This window comes from Ambystoma mexicanum, chromosome 2q (genome assembly GCF_040938575.1).
Source record: "Ambystoma mexicanum isolate Mex_15411 chromosome 2q, UKY_AmexF1_1, whole genome shotgun sequence".
Lineage (NCBI taxonomy): Eukaryota > Metazoa > Chordata > Amphibia > Caudata > Ambystomatidae > Ambystoma > Ambystoma mexicanum.
Genome location: NC_090924.1, coordinates 579485955 through 579502472, shown reverse-complemented (window position 1 = coordinate 579502472; position 16518 = coordinate 579485955). Strand labels below are relative to the sequence as shown.

Below are 16518 nucleotides of genomic sequence, written 5' to 3'. Positions count from 1 at the left end.
AGGTTCAATATTCTGAGTGATATACCACTCATATCACACCCTTCTCAAAATACCCCCCAGGTCACAATGGACCAGGAATCAGGCTGGTTGGCAAAGGTAAATATTTATTTATTTATTTATTTATTTATTTATTTAAAGTCAAATCAAACATAAATTAATATATGGGGCAGCAATCACCAATGTGGTGACAAAACAATTCAGAGAGTAGGTAATTCAGTGAATTCACTTTTTAGCAACACAGAATGTAACACACAGAGAAAAGAACAGTTTTGGCTGGTTTGAAAAGATAGCGCTTAGGTTAGGATTTCCCCCTGCAAAGTTCTTAATTCACACATGAGCAATTCTACACAGATGTAAGGAACCAGCAGGTATTCAGGAATGTAAGAACAGTGTATAGAGTTTGAATATAATCTTCCCTCCCCAAGCAAGAGAGAAAAACGCTTTTGGAAATTTACACTTTTAAATGACAGTTGAAACTGGCTATGTGAAACAATGTAAAGTGTGCAAAAATCCTTAAATTGATAAAAAATTCCTATGGGAACAACACTGAATAGGTCCTAACAAACATTAGCTACAAGATGAGCAACAGTACACTTTTTAAATCAGAATGGGAGGTTGGAAATACTTTGAATGGGAAAACACACATGTAAAACTTTTGCAGAATTACAAATTCCCACCTAAATTTCAATATGCGATTTTTAATAAAAACGGGTCAATTGCGGGCATCTGTTGTGAATGTAGCTAAATGTCTTAGGTTTAACTCAGAGTTGAAATTAAGTCTCTAGCTATAAAATTGAAGAAGTTATGCAAGTTTGAATGAAAGGTGTTTTTGAAAATAAAGGCGCAAAAATGGAAACAGAAATCAGTTTTTACAATGACAATTATGCTCTAAACTAGGGTATTCAGGCTGGTTACCATTTTGAAACACAGTAAGCTCCAGAGTGGTGTGCGGAAACGAACCCCAGCACCTCTTTGGGTAGGACAAGGCAAATATACTATGGGTTACTATGGTTTCTGTTTATACTTAGAGTCCACTGTAAATTAACATTGGACCGTCAGATTCTGGTCATCACGGATCAGGTCTACAGGCAGCGGGGCACTTCTGGCGGGATGGTGAGCTGGGCGGTTCTGGTCAATTGGACTGCACCTCAGACTGGATTGGATTGGCCCTTCTGGACACTGTAGATTAGCGGGATGGAGAGTTTCAGCAGGCAAGCATGACTGGTAGCAAGTCAGACTGGATCAGAATTATTTCCCTGAAGTTTTTGGGATGGTTTCAGGATTTGGGCATAGCTGAAAAGAGTTCAGCAAATGCTGCTGGCCTTGGTTTTGCAAAGTAGTCTGGATCAAGACAAGATGAAGAATTCTGGAACAGGGCATCGCACGGAAATCGGACTGGAGTCTGGAATCAGTGTGTCTGTGTGTGGTGAAGTTCCCTTATTTATCCTGCCAAGTGACATCACTCAGTTTATGGTAGGGGCAGAATTGCAATCCACACCCACACGGCTGTGATAGGTCAAAGGCACTTACCTTTTTCTGGTTGGAAGCCAGAAAGAGCGGTCATATTTTATGATGTGACTTGGGAACTCCCACAGTTATTTGGACCACAATTTAAACTTCCCACAAATACACATTTCTATAATTATACCCTCTAATAAAATCGGACACATACATTATATATGTTGTGGGTTACCTTTACGTCCAATTCCCATGTCAGTGAGAGCTGGCTTTGTCTTTCTGTGGAATTTTGTTAATTTTAATCATAGAGATTTGGCCTAACAATTCCTAATTCGGTAGATATCTGTGCAATCACCCCTAGAACACAGGTGTACAATATTAGATTTGTCACATCAATAGTCTTGGCGCAATTAGTGTTTCAATATAACTTGTGTTCCTTATGTAGTACAAGGTTCACTCACGTCTTCAAAGAAAGAGCATAACATTAGATTTGCAACTACCAACTTTTAGATTTGTTTTCTTTCATGTGGCCAAGTTACAGATTTTTAAAACTTAATTACAAATAGCCATTTAACCACCAAAAAATCCTTAGCAGTTTCATTTTACTTTGCATTCAGCTGGCAACAGCAGTCAAATTCCTTTGATCAGGGTGTGGGTCCTCCTCCTTGTGAGGGAAGTTTCCTGCCTCTCCCCTGTGGGGATGAGTGTTCAAGCCTGCCATTGTCTTCAGCTGAGTCCCAGACAAAAGTCTGATGAGTCCTTTGTCAAGATTATGCGAAAACCTCCCAGCAGCAATTAATCCTTTCCTGCCAGTAGTGAGGTGTCAATCATTCCCAGGCTGAAGCTGTCAGCTCAAAATTAAATATTTTAATTAACTCAAGACTGGGTTTTGACTTTAAGTTACCTACATCTTTCATTAAAACATATAAGTGAACACAGCTTAGAGGTTGATTTTGACATTTAAAGAATTAGGCCTTTCAACAAAAACATGCTTTTAAACAGACGATTTTGCACTTTCTTCCTGAAATAGCATATAAAACTGAGTCTTTTACATCAGATTTTACTCTGCAGCACATACATTTTATTCAGCACCAGTTCTTCCCTTAAGTGCTGGGATTTGTTTGCAGTCCGTAGGTATGTATCCAGACCTTGCTTGGAGTTCTCTGCACAGCTGAAATTGTTACCTGTTGCCATTTTTAGCTGCATTATTCCTGTGGAACTGAAAACAAATGTTGCTGGGCTGTTTTTCATGAGATATGTTTCTTAGCTGCAGTCAGTCAATGAGGCCCAGCTCCTCTGAGCCACCTGGATGATCTGTTATTTCAGTACCCTTATAATTCAATGGTTCACTGGAAAATGAATGGATCTAGCGCCAAAACATCACTTTGAAGGTTGCAAAGCTGCATTTTAACAGGCATTTTCGGTTTTTAGCCCAATTCTGCGGCCTTGCTTCATGTTAAATGTAACAGCACCCACTGGCATGCTCCTGCAGTGAGAATTCTTTTTTCACACCCACTTTGACTGTGTGTGGCAGGGGTGTGCAGCCTTTTGTGGTTGTGACCCAACGCAGTTTTACAGATTTTTGCGCGCACAGGGGTTAGCGCATCAATTTTTGGCTGTTTCTTTCCCCATTTGTATAGTGATGCAGTGGGGCATATCAGAAGGGGTCAAAATATCCCAGATCCTCAAAGAGACACATAAACCAAACACCAGACTCTGTTACTTTAACAAATGGAAAAGATTTGTAATATGGTGCCAGTCGAAAAATGTAAACCCTATCGAATGTACTCCATCACAAATGCTTCATTACATGCTCCACTTACTAGACTCTGGCCTAGTATTCAACTCCATCAAAGTTCACCTATCAGCTCTATTCTCCATGGGTGGGATCGAAATGTGGTACTCGCAAAGCTCATAAATCCTCCTTTTGAGCCTATACACAAATCCAGCCTTAAACACCCAACATAGAAAACGGTTTTGCTGGTGGCCATCACCTCCATAAGAAGAGTCAGTGAACTACAAGCTTTGTCAGTGCAAAACCCTTTCTTTGTTATCCACAAAGACAAGTTAGTACTAAGAACACAACCTATGTTTTCACCTAAGTTCATAATCAATTTCCATGTTAACTAGTCCGTTGAACTACCCACCTTCTTTCAAAACCTTTCAAGCTCGGCTGAGAAAAACCTCCATACACTAGAGGTAAGCAGAGCGATTCTTTACTATGTAAATAAGACAAAACCGCTAAGAAGAACAGACCAACTGTTTTTCTCCATAGCACCTGGCAGGGAAGGCGATAACGTTTCAAGAAACGTTATCTCCAGATGGATAGTGAAATGCATACAGCTCTGCTACTCCCTATCAAACAAAACTCTGCCTTTAACACAAAGAGCTCACTCTTCCCCATGGTACAGGGGCTACTTGGGCCTTTATTGCAAACGTCCTGCTGGACGCCACTTGCAAAGCAGCTGCACAGAGTTCCGTACAGACTTTTAGTGAGCATTACTGCATTGACACACATTCTAAAGCAGATTCACAGGTGTGGGACAAGCCGTGCTAAAACATCATTTTGCCGCGGCACTTTCTCACAACCCACCACCTTTTCCAGACACTGCTTGCTAATCTATGCATAGCATGTGATCTAAACAGATCCACAAGCCTCAGAAGGGATACATGACTCACTGTAATGTCTGATGCTTGTATCTGCTTAGATTCACATGCGCCCACCCTTCCTCCCCTGTGGAGTAGAAGGTGCATAGATGTTTTCTGGCTTTATCTACTCTTATGTGCTTTATTACATCTGTACTCATGCTGCACTTCATGCTACCTCTCGCCAGAAACAAAACCATCTGAGGAACTTAGACGCGTGAAGGTCCTTTTTCGAGTTTCGAAAACAAAAAATGTAATACTTCACGGCTACCCCCAGATGTCTACCTATACATAGCATGTGAATCTAAGCAGATACAAGCATCAGAAATATATATATTATTGCATGACTTATTTTCTAAATTCGAAAAGGGACGTCAACTGGGTGTGCTTGTAATACTATCCCTTGTGTGATGTCTATTGTACCCATGGTCCTTCAGAAGTCGAGGTCCCTCTGTTTTTTCTGCCATCATAGCGCGCACACGCACACACACTCTCTCTCTCTCTCTCTCTCTCTCTCTCTCTCTCTCTCTCTCTCTCTCTCTCTCTCTCTCTCTCTCTCTCTCTCTCTCTCTCTCTCTCTCTGTCTCTCTCTCTCCACTTGAGACAAGTCAAACATTCCACAATGCCACCTAGCAGCCATTGTTGGAAGTTCACCTCCAGTTTCGAGCCACAATGTATAAGTAGCACTACCCTCCAAGAGAGAGAGAATTTCCTGGAGAAAAAGGTTTGAATTGAGCTTAATTGCATACCCACAATGCCTTGCTCATGTGGCGCGGAACTGGAGGTGAACTTCCAGCGATGGCTACAAGGTGGCATTGTGGAATGTGTGACTTGGCTCAAATGGACTATTCTACATATATATTTTTCAAATCCCTCGGTGCAAATATATTATATTTTCCTACACTTGAACTGGCACTTGCCATGGTGTGGGCTCGATGGACGCCATCTGCGGCGGTCCTCGGTGCAGACCGTGCTCACTTAGATTACGCATGCCCATCGCCAAAATGTTGCTTTCCTTTCCCACCTCTTGGATAGACTGACATACCAGTAGGTTTCCTTTGTTTATTTGAACTCTACCAGTAACAGTGCAGACAGCCCCTTCCCACTCTGAGAGCTCACATTCTCATAAACTCCTGTCAATTCCAGAATATGAATCCCACCAACCTTCTCCCAAATGCGATGTACGAATGTATATTTCCACACTTGAAGATGCCGCAGTAAGTCTTGCAGTGTGTTTGTTTCCACACGAAGGATAAAACTGGATACTTCGATCCGTAACTTGGCCTTGACTTTACCTAATAAACATGCATTCATGAAGATGTACGGGCTTCTCATAGAAGATATGATTAAAGTAAATATGTAATGCATTAACCTGTTTTGACGAATTGTGTACTGGGAATTGTTAAGTTTCTTTATGCAAATACTTATGCAAGATTAGAAATCTGCTAAACGTTACATGTGCTATTTTTTCATGTTCCTAATTTTTCATGATTTTGTCCATGTTTTGCTTGTAGGCTCTCATGCTGGCCATGGGGTATCATGAAAAAGGACGAGCATTCCTAAAGAGAACAGAGTGTGCCATAGCACTGCCATTTTTATTGGATGCTGATAAACACTTCTGGTAGGAGAGATTTTGAATATTTAATCATGCTTAGTCATAAACTATTTGAGGTCATAAGCATATGGATAAAAAAACTTCAATGTTCTTTCAACCATGTGGTTGATGATGGATCTTTGAATGTTGATAATATTAAAATTATTTGTCTTCGATTTTAACAAGTGCAATGAGAATTACTGTGATTTCGTTTTTATATTATGTGCCCATTTTTCCATTTTCTTCCAATGTATCCCTTTCTTATATCCGGTTTCATTTTTTTAGCAACAGAGACAACCACAGTTAAAAACGTTGTTTAAACAATTGTCGGCAAAGTAGCACATGGCACAGCTTCTAGAAATAATCACTTTCATGAACATCACCTGATTCTCTTGTTCACAAAAAGAAGTATACCCACTCGATCATTGATGATGCACTTTCATGTAGCACATTTTAATGTACATTCAGAAAGTTCAAGAATGCTTGCACATTGATTTAAAAGTTCAAGTAATATACCTAAAGGCCCAAAATATCATACTTGTTTTGTCAACCATACCCTTTCACACATCTGCAGAAACATCTGCCCATTCCCTCTAACCAGTTGTTGTACATAATTGGGTTATGTGTTTACATTTACAGGTATGTCCTCTCAAACAGAAACAATGCCCACAAAAGGAAGTGACTTTTGTGCCCAAGCATGTACAGTGGTTGATCTCACGAAGTCATACACAGGAGTCATGTTAGTGGTTAGGTTTATTTTTGAGTGTTGATAAAACAGGCTTACAAACAAATCCAGGCCCATTCGTAAACAGACCCATTACTAACAGGCTGCGTCAGACAGGTGTGAGGAAGTCCCTGTGATTGATCTTGACTTGGATCCATTTGTGGCGATAATTGAGGGAGACCTTATCGAGCATAGGGTAAAGGTTTGGTCCATTGCTCATCTCCAAAGACAGTATTTAAATCCTGTTCTCATTTCAACTGGAAAGATTGGTCAGGGAACGGGGGGATTCCTCAAGTACTGTAGGTACTGGAGATGAGATATTTCCCACCTGCAGCACTTAAAAAAAACTGGAGGGCTGGGGGTTGCGGGGGATCGAGAAGGTTCAGAAGGGAAGTCAGGACATAAGAAAGGTGCATGCGGTAAAAGAGCTGGATGCATGCCTGTTTATTTTCAACCTTCTCAACAAAAGCTTGTCTGCTCACAAAGGTCCTAGGGTGTCTATCTCCTAGCCTGCTTATAGCTTGGTGGTTTCAGGGTTTAATCGCAGTTAGCGGGCACGTTAATGACACCCCATTTAGGCATCTTGGGTGCAAACAACCTACTGATTCCTTCCAAAAACCGTACAGCAAACCGGAGATAACCTATAAGTTCTCCTTAAGAGCATTCACCGGTCAGGTCTGGCTCCTGTTCCCTACCTTCTACTTGTAAATGCATGGTTCCCCAAGATTCAGTCTTTTTATTTTTATTTAATCATTGGACATTTGTGAGGTGCCTATACACAAGTGTTTCCAGGTACCACAATGCAAGAAGGGGGGAGGAGGACATGAGAAAATGAAAGGAAAACAACAAGCACCAAAGAAAGTTACATTGGTCTTGTGACAATCCTACCGTGCAAATGCATGACAAGGTGACAAGTGCGAGTGGGTGGGGAGAAGAGCGTGAAGTGGAATAATGAAGGAGCACTATGGGTGGGTGCTGATAAGTGCTATTCAGGCCAGGGCGGCAATTGCCCTGGTCCCTGTATGACTGTGAAGGGACCAGGCCTCAGTCACAGCAGCAGGTAGAGAGGAGAGGGAAAGATGAAGAGAAAGGGAAGGTTTTGAGAAGTTTCCGGAACTTAACGAGATCCAGCTCAAGTCTGAGGGACGCTGTCCCAGTGGGAGGTGCTAGCCGAAGAGGGGGATCTACCTGCCACTCTCTGCTTGGAGAAACGTTTGATATGCAGAGAGTTGGAGCCAGAGGATCGAAGGATTCTGGCTGGGCGGTATTTCAGAAGGGCAAGCTGGACATAGAGAGGTACCAGCCCCCAGACAGCCTTGTGGATGATGCAAAGGGTTTTGAATTTGATCCTTGCAGAGATTCCAGGGCTGAGAGATGTGGTCCCTGGCCTTGAGGCCAAGGATAAGTCTTGCAGTCCTTTTCTGGGTTAGTTGGAAGGGGTGAAGGGAGGAAAGTGGAAGATTTAGGAAGAGGCTGTTGCAGTAATCATGCCTTTAGAACAACAGGGCTCTGGAGACATTGATTTTCTGAGGGAATGTGAGGAAAGGTAGAATGCCCCTGAGGAAATGAAGTTGAAAATTGGACTCCTTTCACCATGGTTCTTTAATGCTTAGCTCTCTCCTCAATCTGAACTTCTCACCCTTTTGTTTCACTTGTTAGCAGTGGCGGATGGTGAATTGTTAAAGGGCAGTTTGGAAACATGTTCCCCTTGTCTCCATGATCTTCTGAGCAAGCCCATATACGCCAAGTAGGGTTTGTGCATCGATTCTCCCTCCCAGGAGATATTTTTAATGTACAGGTCGAGATGGTGAATCTTAGAACTCAATTATTTGGAGAATAAAAAGAATAGGTCTTACAGTATACAGTGATAAAGTCGCTGAGGAAAATGTCGCCAGGGGGCCACCTTTCCCCAAATTTGCACTTCAAGCACTTTCTCCAAATATTCTAAGTCTGGAGGTTATAATAGTAAATAACGAGAGTACCGCAACTCGGCTAAATCTCACGCAATAATAATTGACCAAACTCGAGCAGGATTAATGCTGAAATTACTGGTCACAAAAAATACCAGAGACAATTGGCAGTTACTGAACGTCAGTAATACCAAAAGCCCTGGTGTCGTCATTAATCCAATTTCCGGGGCTGCCTGGGCAAAGCATTTTATTGCTGTGCTTCTGAAACCTCGAGCAGAACCGGTTGTGGTGAATAACCTGGTGTAACGCTCACCTGGTATCCACGGGAACGTCACTCAGCCTGTTCTGACCTCTTACGACCTCCAACCCTTCCCTGGAGTCTACTCGACTGGAGGCTGGGCATGAAACACAGGATTGGCAGAGTTTAACTCCCTATTGTCTCTGTGTGCTTGAACCCCTTCTTCCCCGGGGTCCAACCCCTCCCTTTGATCCACAACATCACCTTGTTTTCTTAGAAAGTGTGCTCTCCGTCCTGCTTTCAGCGCAGGGTCCCGTTGATTGATGCAGGCTCATTGCTGCCTAGTTACTTCACTGGCAAAAGTCTGACAGGTAAGTATAATGAGTCTTTTGAACAGTTCTCGAACTTCGTTCCTTTCCTTCCTTAGATGATGGCAGGCGTCCGGGGATTGCGACGTGCTGGCGAGATGAGTAGCGTTGAAGGTGAGTGAGAGCGTGATGCGACCCTTTCGTATTTGTATTGAACTGAGTTCTGTTTGTGTGTCTTTTAGGTGCCGCAACGTTTTCAGCATGGATGCCAGTTATGAAGAAGAAATGCGGTGAGTAAGCGCGGTATGCGGCGCCTCTAGGTGTTTCCGCGCTAACCTGGAGTGTCTGTTCCCTCTTGCAGATGGATGAGAAGTTCCGGAGACAGAGTTCCCCCAGAGCAGCTGGGGTTCAGTTAAGCGTTTGAAGCTCGTACAGTCTTTAAAACATAAGCGAAGATTTGCTGAATGCTTACTAATGCCTTTTTTCTGTTCTTTTCCCTTTTCCTTAGGAAGCGGTGTGCCGGGATGGGAATGACCCGCAGAACAGAAGGAGCGATGAATGATGGGCAGAAGCGCCGCAAGGTAAGGCTGTTCCTAACGGTGTTCTTGTTCTTACAGGAGCTGAGCGCAGAAGAAAGATGCAGGCCTACTAGAGACCGATCCAAACACGGTGAGTGTCACGCTGCAGGTGCAGAAAACACAAAGCATGTTTCTCAGCCTGGGTGTGGCTAAATAGTCTCTGGGTATCCTAGGTGTCTCTCGGCTGAACCACACCCAAAAGACTAGACTGCACATGCAGTTCTGGGAACCGAAATATGTGGGGGCATCCATCTTGTCCCCATCAATGCACTAAAGTCCAATCCCCAATGTTATCTTATGGGAGTGAGTGAGACTGGTGCCACAAGCGCCAAGTCTGACTCCAAGTGGGTCTTTGGAGGGATGGAGAGGCCCTTGAGGGCCATGTAGGTGATCATGGCCTGGCACCAGCCTGACATCTTGGAGGGCTGGGGACATGAGGGGCAGGAATCATGACACCTGGTAAGCGCACCATGGGCCGTGAAAATGTCATTGGCAGATATAGAACAAGCAATTAGTGGTATAAAAAATTCTCGTGCATCAGGTCCCGACTTGATATCTAATGTGATGCTAAAAAAGCATCCAAAAGAATGGGCTTCTTTCATCGAAATCCTGTTCAATCAAATATCGACCACAAAACTGCTTCCGGATTCTTGGTCGACAGCCATTGTTGTCCGATTTATAAGAAGGGCAGCCAGGATGACCCTTCCAACTACCGCCCAGTTGCGCTTCTCGATACCATCAGCAAAATCTTTAGCGCAAACTTGCGACAAAAACTGGCACTGTGGGCAGATTCCGGATATACGCCAAACTGGTTTCACCAAGGGAGTCGGAGTCTAAGCAAACCTCTTGATCTTAACAACTTTAAAACTCGAGGCGATGAGAACAAATCAAATCAAAAACTGTTCCTGGCATTCATTGACATGAAGCAAGCTTTTGATGGCTTAAATCGAGGTATGCTTTGGTTAAAATTGGAGGCCTGGAAGTGCCCGGAAGAGCTACTTGATCCAGTCATGGCGCTCCACGCACATACGTCGATTCGAGTAAGAGTGAACAACCACGGCAAACTATCTGATTCTATACAAACTGCTAAAGGCGTTAAACAAGGGTTCCCACTGGCTGCCGAATTGTTCAAACGGTTTTTGGCTGACCTACCCATCCATCTTAACCAAGTCCAGTGCTTCTCGCCAAAAATAAATAACGTTCCTATAAACTGTATCATCTATGCAGATGACCTGGTCCTAATGGATTTAACTCAGATCAGTCTCCAGCAGATGCTTAGGAAACTCCACAAGTATCTCTCATCTAACGATCTCGAGATAAATCCAACTAAAATGAAGATACTCACAATCGGTCGCCTGAATAACAAAGGCAAGTCGTTCAGGTGGTCGGCAGATGGGGAAATTCTTAGCTCTGTCTCCTATATAAGGTATCTAGGAATCCAATTTAACAACTCATTATGCGAACAGCCATGGAAACTCGATCTTAAAACCCGTATGACAAGGTTCGCACTGCAAGGTGCCAAGCTCAATAAGGACTATGGTCAATTCTCGTTGATGCCGGTTTTGACTTTCTACCTTCAAAAGGTAGTGTCTGCCATAGCATTTGGCGGCGAGGCCGGATGGAACATCGACGAAGGCACTTGGCAGACACTGGAGGGTCTTTTTTGGCGTTGTATCTTGAATCTGCCGCAGTCGGCTTCAATGACTATCTTAAGACATGAATTGTGATTAAATTCCCTCTACATCAGAGTTCTGTGGAAATCTCTTGCGGCAATGCAAAAAATACTTGCACCCTCACCGATGCCTGCTTATCAGATTCTCGCAAAAGATAAAAATGGCAGCAAGCCGGATTAATTAATTCTTGGGTGCTTCATCTTTATCAAATCTTAGACGCAGCCGACATACAGACTTCAGAGCTAATACATCGCCCTCAATGCGCAAAGAAAAAGTTTGAGTCTTGGGCATGGATCATCAACCAAGACAAAAGAGCCAGGATGCACTCTGCTATTGCCTTAGGTGTAAGTCGACATAAAAATGTGCAACCTCGTTACCTTCTTCACAGTCCTTCACAACACCATAGAGCTCAATTTCTAAGACTGAGAATGAATCTCCTGGAGACAGAAGAAATCTTATGGCAAAGACGCGATAAGGCTGTGAAAGACAATCTGTCGCTTCTGACGGCTTTTTATAGAGTCATCACAACACCTATTCATTAGTTGTGTAGGTACCAGTAACCAACGTTCCCTATATCTTGGGCAATATGCACCTGCTGATGAAGACATGGAAGCCTCGTGGTCCACGATCACCTCAGGAAATAACATTAAACTGTCTTGTGACGTTGTGGACTAAATGGATTGTCTGCTAAAGACTGAGACTTAGAGTAACATCTTTAATAATGTTGGACTTTGGAAACAACGAACCCTAACTTAATAGGGCCAATTGGGCCATCAGATTAATTTAGGTTTTCGAGATGGACACAAGGAAACAAACTTAACTGTTTGGTAAAATGGTAAAACAAAGTTGCGTTAGATCTTTTAGGGGTGCAGGAAAAGAAATTGCCTCCCTGGTAACCTTTTCCCCATGCTTGATTATCACATTGAACCTGTTTTACGGGTTGGTCTGGAGACGCACATGAAGTTTTCCAGTAGTCTAAGTTCCAGATCACCAACAGTACATCGATGGAAATTGCTGAGAGCTATTTAACTCATGGCTACAGTTAAATAGCTCTCAGCAATTTCCATTGATGTACTGTTGGTGATCTGGAACTTAGACTACTGGAAAACTTCATACAAACTGCTTCCAGACCTAGGTTTGACTTGGCCAACTGGTCACCCACATATATATACACCCATGTGACATTAATTCTGTGTATGAGAATATTCATAAAGGTGCATTAGAAAACCTCTAGAAAGCATTTAAAGCATAATGAACAAAAGTTATAGTTTTCATCTCTTGGCGAAGTTACATATGTAGCCCATTATATTTTACCCCCTTGTTAAATGACTGATAACCAGGACTTTTAGCTCTTAGTCATCCAATCTAGCATTTTGCTGCAGTATGTTGGTGCGTATCAGACAATTGTACACCCACTAGAAATACAGGCGGTACAATAATAGACAAATATATATTTGTACCACATCACTGAAGAAGTGGCTGATATAATGTACCACTACCACAATGCAAAAAAGGCTGATAATGTAGTGCAAAAAGGACACTAGATTCTCGGTTCATTCAGAATCCCAAACTAGAAATGGGTGACAGTGCAGCTCAGTATGTGGGGTTGGAAAGCATACTTTTTTAGCAGTGGGGAAGGTAACAAGTGCTAAGTGTAATGGTGCTGAAATAAGGTTCGGACACAATGGTGGTATGTTTTTGGATATAGACCTTTTATTAAGAGTGTGGCAAAAATGCCTCTCTATCCCTAAAGCTAAGAGGGGTTTGCCTACCTCAATGGAAGCTGGTGAAATTGTCAGGAAGTCCGAAATTAAAAAGTCTGTCACTGCTGTGTCCCAAAACCTACTTCTGTCCCTAACCCTAATAATATTAGACAACTGTGCAAGGATGATCTCTTCTCAAAGTAAAACGTTTTCTTTGCGTTTTCAACCAACAGAAAAGTTCCCTGTTTCGCTGGCAATAAAGGGATGCAAAATAATGTTCCTAAATACAAAATTCTAATGCTACGGTTAGGCTCCTTTTCCCCTTGACTACTTCTTATCATACGTTACTGGATAATTCATGATAAACTGTTTCTTGACTTCATAGTTCTCTATCCTACCAGCTTGGTGTTCTCCAGGATTCCAATGTTAGGGTTGTGTTCCTTTCCCCTAGTCTGCTTCTTATCTTGCTTTAGTTCCTTTAGGCTTTTGAGCCCTTTTGCTAGAATTTCACTACACAATCTAGGACGGAATGCGTCTTGGAGTCATATTTCTTTATCCTGTCAACTTGGTTCAGTCCACTACCAAGCGTATGATTCCTTTTGTCAGTTCCATGGTTCTTAACCCTCTTATTCACAACCTCTCATGTGGGTGCGAGTCCCAGACTTGCAATACTTTACACGGCTTGGTTCACTCCCCTGTCAAGCAAGGGTTCGTTCGCAGGCTATCTCTTTCTCTTAGAGGGTCCCTGATCCTTTTCGCTTTAAACCTTGGTTTTTCACATGGGTGCGGGTCCCAGACTCACTGCAGCATAGCTTCTGCTTGGCTTATTTCTCTTCCAAGCATACAACACTTTCTTGTTTGCTTCTTTTATTCTCAGGGTCCCAGACCCTCTTAATCTTGATGGTTTATTTGGATGCAGGTCTCAGACTCGCACTGTTGCGTTATATTTGCTTGGTTGACTCTCCTGCCAAGTATCCAACTCTCTTGTTTTCTTAGTTTCCAGAACCCTCTCTTTCATCCGGTTCCCAGATCCTCTTATTCTTGGGTGCTGGTGCCAGACTTGCACTGTTGCGTTGTATCTGCTTGCTTCACTCTCCTGCCAAGTATACAACTCTCACTTATTTTCATCAGGGTCCCAGACTCTATCTTTCCAGTTCCTGAGCTCACCCCGCTTCTCCCTCGGACCTCTAACACTCCCGGGCAACATGCATACCTGTTTGCTTCCTTCTCAGATGTACCAGTGATTCCTGGGTAACTGAGTCCCTTCTGGAGTCTCCGGTAGCATTCAGGCGTCTGTCGGGGTCTACAGCGGCTCTGTAGTCTGATACCTTTTCCTGGCTGCGAGTTATGTCCCTTACACGCTTCGTGGGTCCTGGGAGGCCGAGAGAATTCACCTGGCAGCAACCCCAGTAGTCCACTTGTGACAGACCACTCTCAGGTTCTCTGTTTCATCCGGCCTGGGCTTCGATTGCGGCTCAGGTCAGCTGCTCCAATGCACTGCTCTCACTGTTCCTCTTCGGGGGACGGCTCTCTCTGTATCGTGTCTCAGCTGTGCCCGAGTTTGAGATTGTGCTGCTTCCAATCTCCCACGTGGGATTGATATACTGCTTTGGGACAATCACTGGCAATAGGAAGCTAGAGCGCTCGCTCTGCTTCTCTCGAGTGATCCTTGGACTCCCAGCCATCTCCTTCATCACAGTACAAATCTTAAAGCTTCACAGTACCAATCTTAAAGCTATATGCATGATATGTTGATTGTCTGGTTTTTTGTGTTGCCATGTAGATTAAGTTGACTGATTTGACAACATAATATATTGGTTCTATCCAGTTAGTGAGAAGGAGGATTTAGAGTTGGAGAATGGGGTTGCATATATTAAAGTGGAGTGATCCAGCGTTCTCTGGTGATGGTCATCCCCAATGCCATATTGGGATTACTTGCCCATGTGATCCTCCCTTGGTGCACCACCCCCAGGAGAACTATTGCACTGTGGACACACTGCCCTGAACCCATGGGAAAGGTCTCCCTTTAGGTGACAAGGGAAGACAGCCTCAGATTCGTCACATAAGTTAGACTCAGGAGGCAGACATGAGGCCATGGCAACAGCGTGTGTTTTATTTAAAGAAGAAGGCAGCCTATTCTTCCCCTATCTCTAAGGTGTATCTTGGCCGTATCTAAAAAGAAAAATAATAATACACTGTGCTCATCAGTAAGTCTTATAAACCTTATGAGACAGTCCTCCATCCCAAAGCCTGATCTAACGTAAGCGCTGATCCTACTAATATTAAAAAAGGAATAACATAAAGTTTACCAGAACAGGTCTATAAAGGGTTTCTTTCTCAATAGCTGAAATGGTGTTTGGACATTTCAGAGTTCCAATAAAAATGCCTGAGACCACCAGGGTTCACAGGCAAGATGGATGCCTGATAGACAGGCTCTGTTCCCTGCCTGGGTTCAGTGTGGAGCATCGGTGGAGTTTAAGTCCTGGGAGCCTCCACATTGGCTCCCTGGACGGTGGAAGACATGCTGCTGTAAAGAAGGTGTTCTGTGCAAGTCCCGACCCCCACAATGAGGCGGAATTGTCCCCGGATGAGAAGGCCAGTGAGCGCAAGGCAGGGGGTGCGTGGAGCGACCTATGCGAAGACCCGGCAAAGGAGGGCTGCGGCTGGGGGAGCGGAGGGCTGCAAATAACTCAGGCAACCGCAACGGGGTGCTGAGGGATAGCGGACTGGCGAGGCCAGAACAGGGTCCTGGCAGACAGCAGGCTGGCGCCCGGCAGCCGGGGCAGACAGAGGAACCGGTGCCTGCCCTCCCCCACCCACCGCAAAGAAAGCCAGGAGATGGCAAGGAGGGCCAAGAAGAGCCCATGAAGCAGTCCGATGTTGGAGGACTTTAACAGTGGCTGTGAAGGCCAGAGCAGCCCCTGCAAGGTGCCACAGAACGGTGGCTCCCCTCCTCCCATAGCAGCATTGACTGAAGGGGCCAGGCCGGAGGAGAGACGGGACCTTCCCCCCCCCCCCTCAGTGACAGTGAGCCCGCCTGTGGATGTGAGCAGAGAGGCCACCCACCGGCCGCAAAGAAAGCCAGGAGGTGGTAAGGAGGGCCAAAAAGAGGCCGGGAATTTGCCCGGCGCTGGAGGGCTACAGCAGGGGTTATGAGAGTCTAGAGCAGCCCCTGCAAGATGCCGTGGAACGAAGACCCCCTCCCTCCACCAGCAGCATTGATGGAAGGTGCCAGGCCAAAGCAGAGTGCCCAGATCCCCCCACCCCGTGATCCCCCTCTGTGACAGTGTTATTAGAGGTGATAAAGAATTTCCGGCATATATCCGGCTTCCATATCAATGAGGGAAAATCTGTTCTGTTTGTACTGGGAGGGTTACGAGAAAGCCAAGTGGGAGACCTACCACCATTGGGTAAAAAATGGGAGATGGAGTTAAATATCTGGGTATACAGATAATGCACGGGATGGAAGAAACATTTGTGCACATTGGCATGGCATTGTCAAAGATAGGGGACTCGGTTCAATTTTCGAAGGACCTGCCACTCTCCCTGATGGGTAGAGTGGCACTTTGCAAAATGGTGATGCTACCGCGATTGCTCTATTTCTTTACCAATATACCATATATGGTAAAAAAAAATGTTTTTAAATGTTGGACAGTAAAGTCGGAGAATTACTATGGAATACAGGG

General features: G+C 44.2%; 1 protein-coding gene across 9 annotated transcripts in view; it reads left to right on the top strand.

Moving 5' to 3' along the window:
• The window catches only part of NUB1 (negative regulator of ubiquitin like proteins 1), a 1721658-nt gene that overhangs the window by 779843 nt on the left and 925297 nt on the right, over positions 1-16518 (top strand). For all 9 annotated transcript variants that reach the window (XM_069647724.1, XM_069647720.1, XM_069647723.1 and 6 more), the window contains one exon: positions 5619-5725. In XM_069647724.1, coding sequence (XP_069503825.1) covers positions 5619-5725 — 107 coding nt within the window. The remainder of the gene's footprint in view (positions 1-5618; positions 5726-16518) is intronic.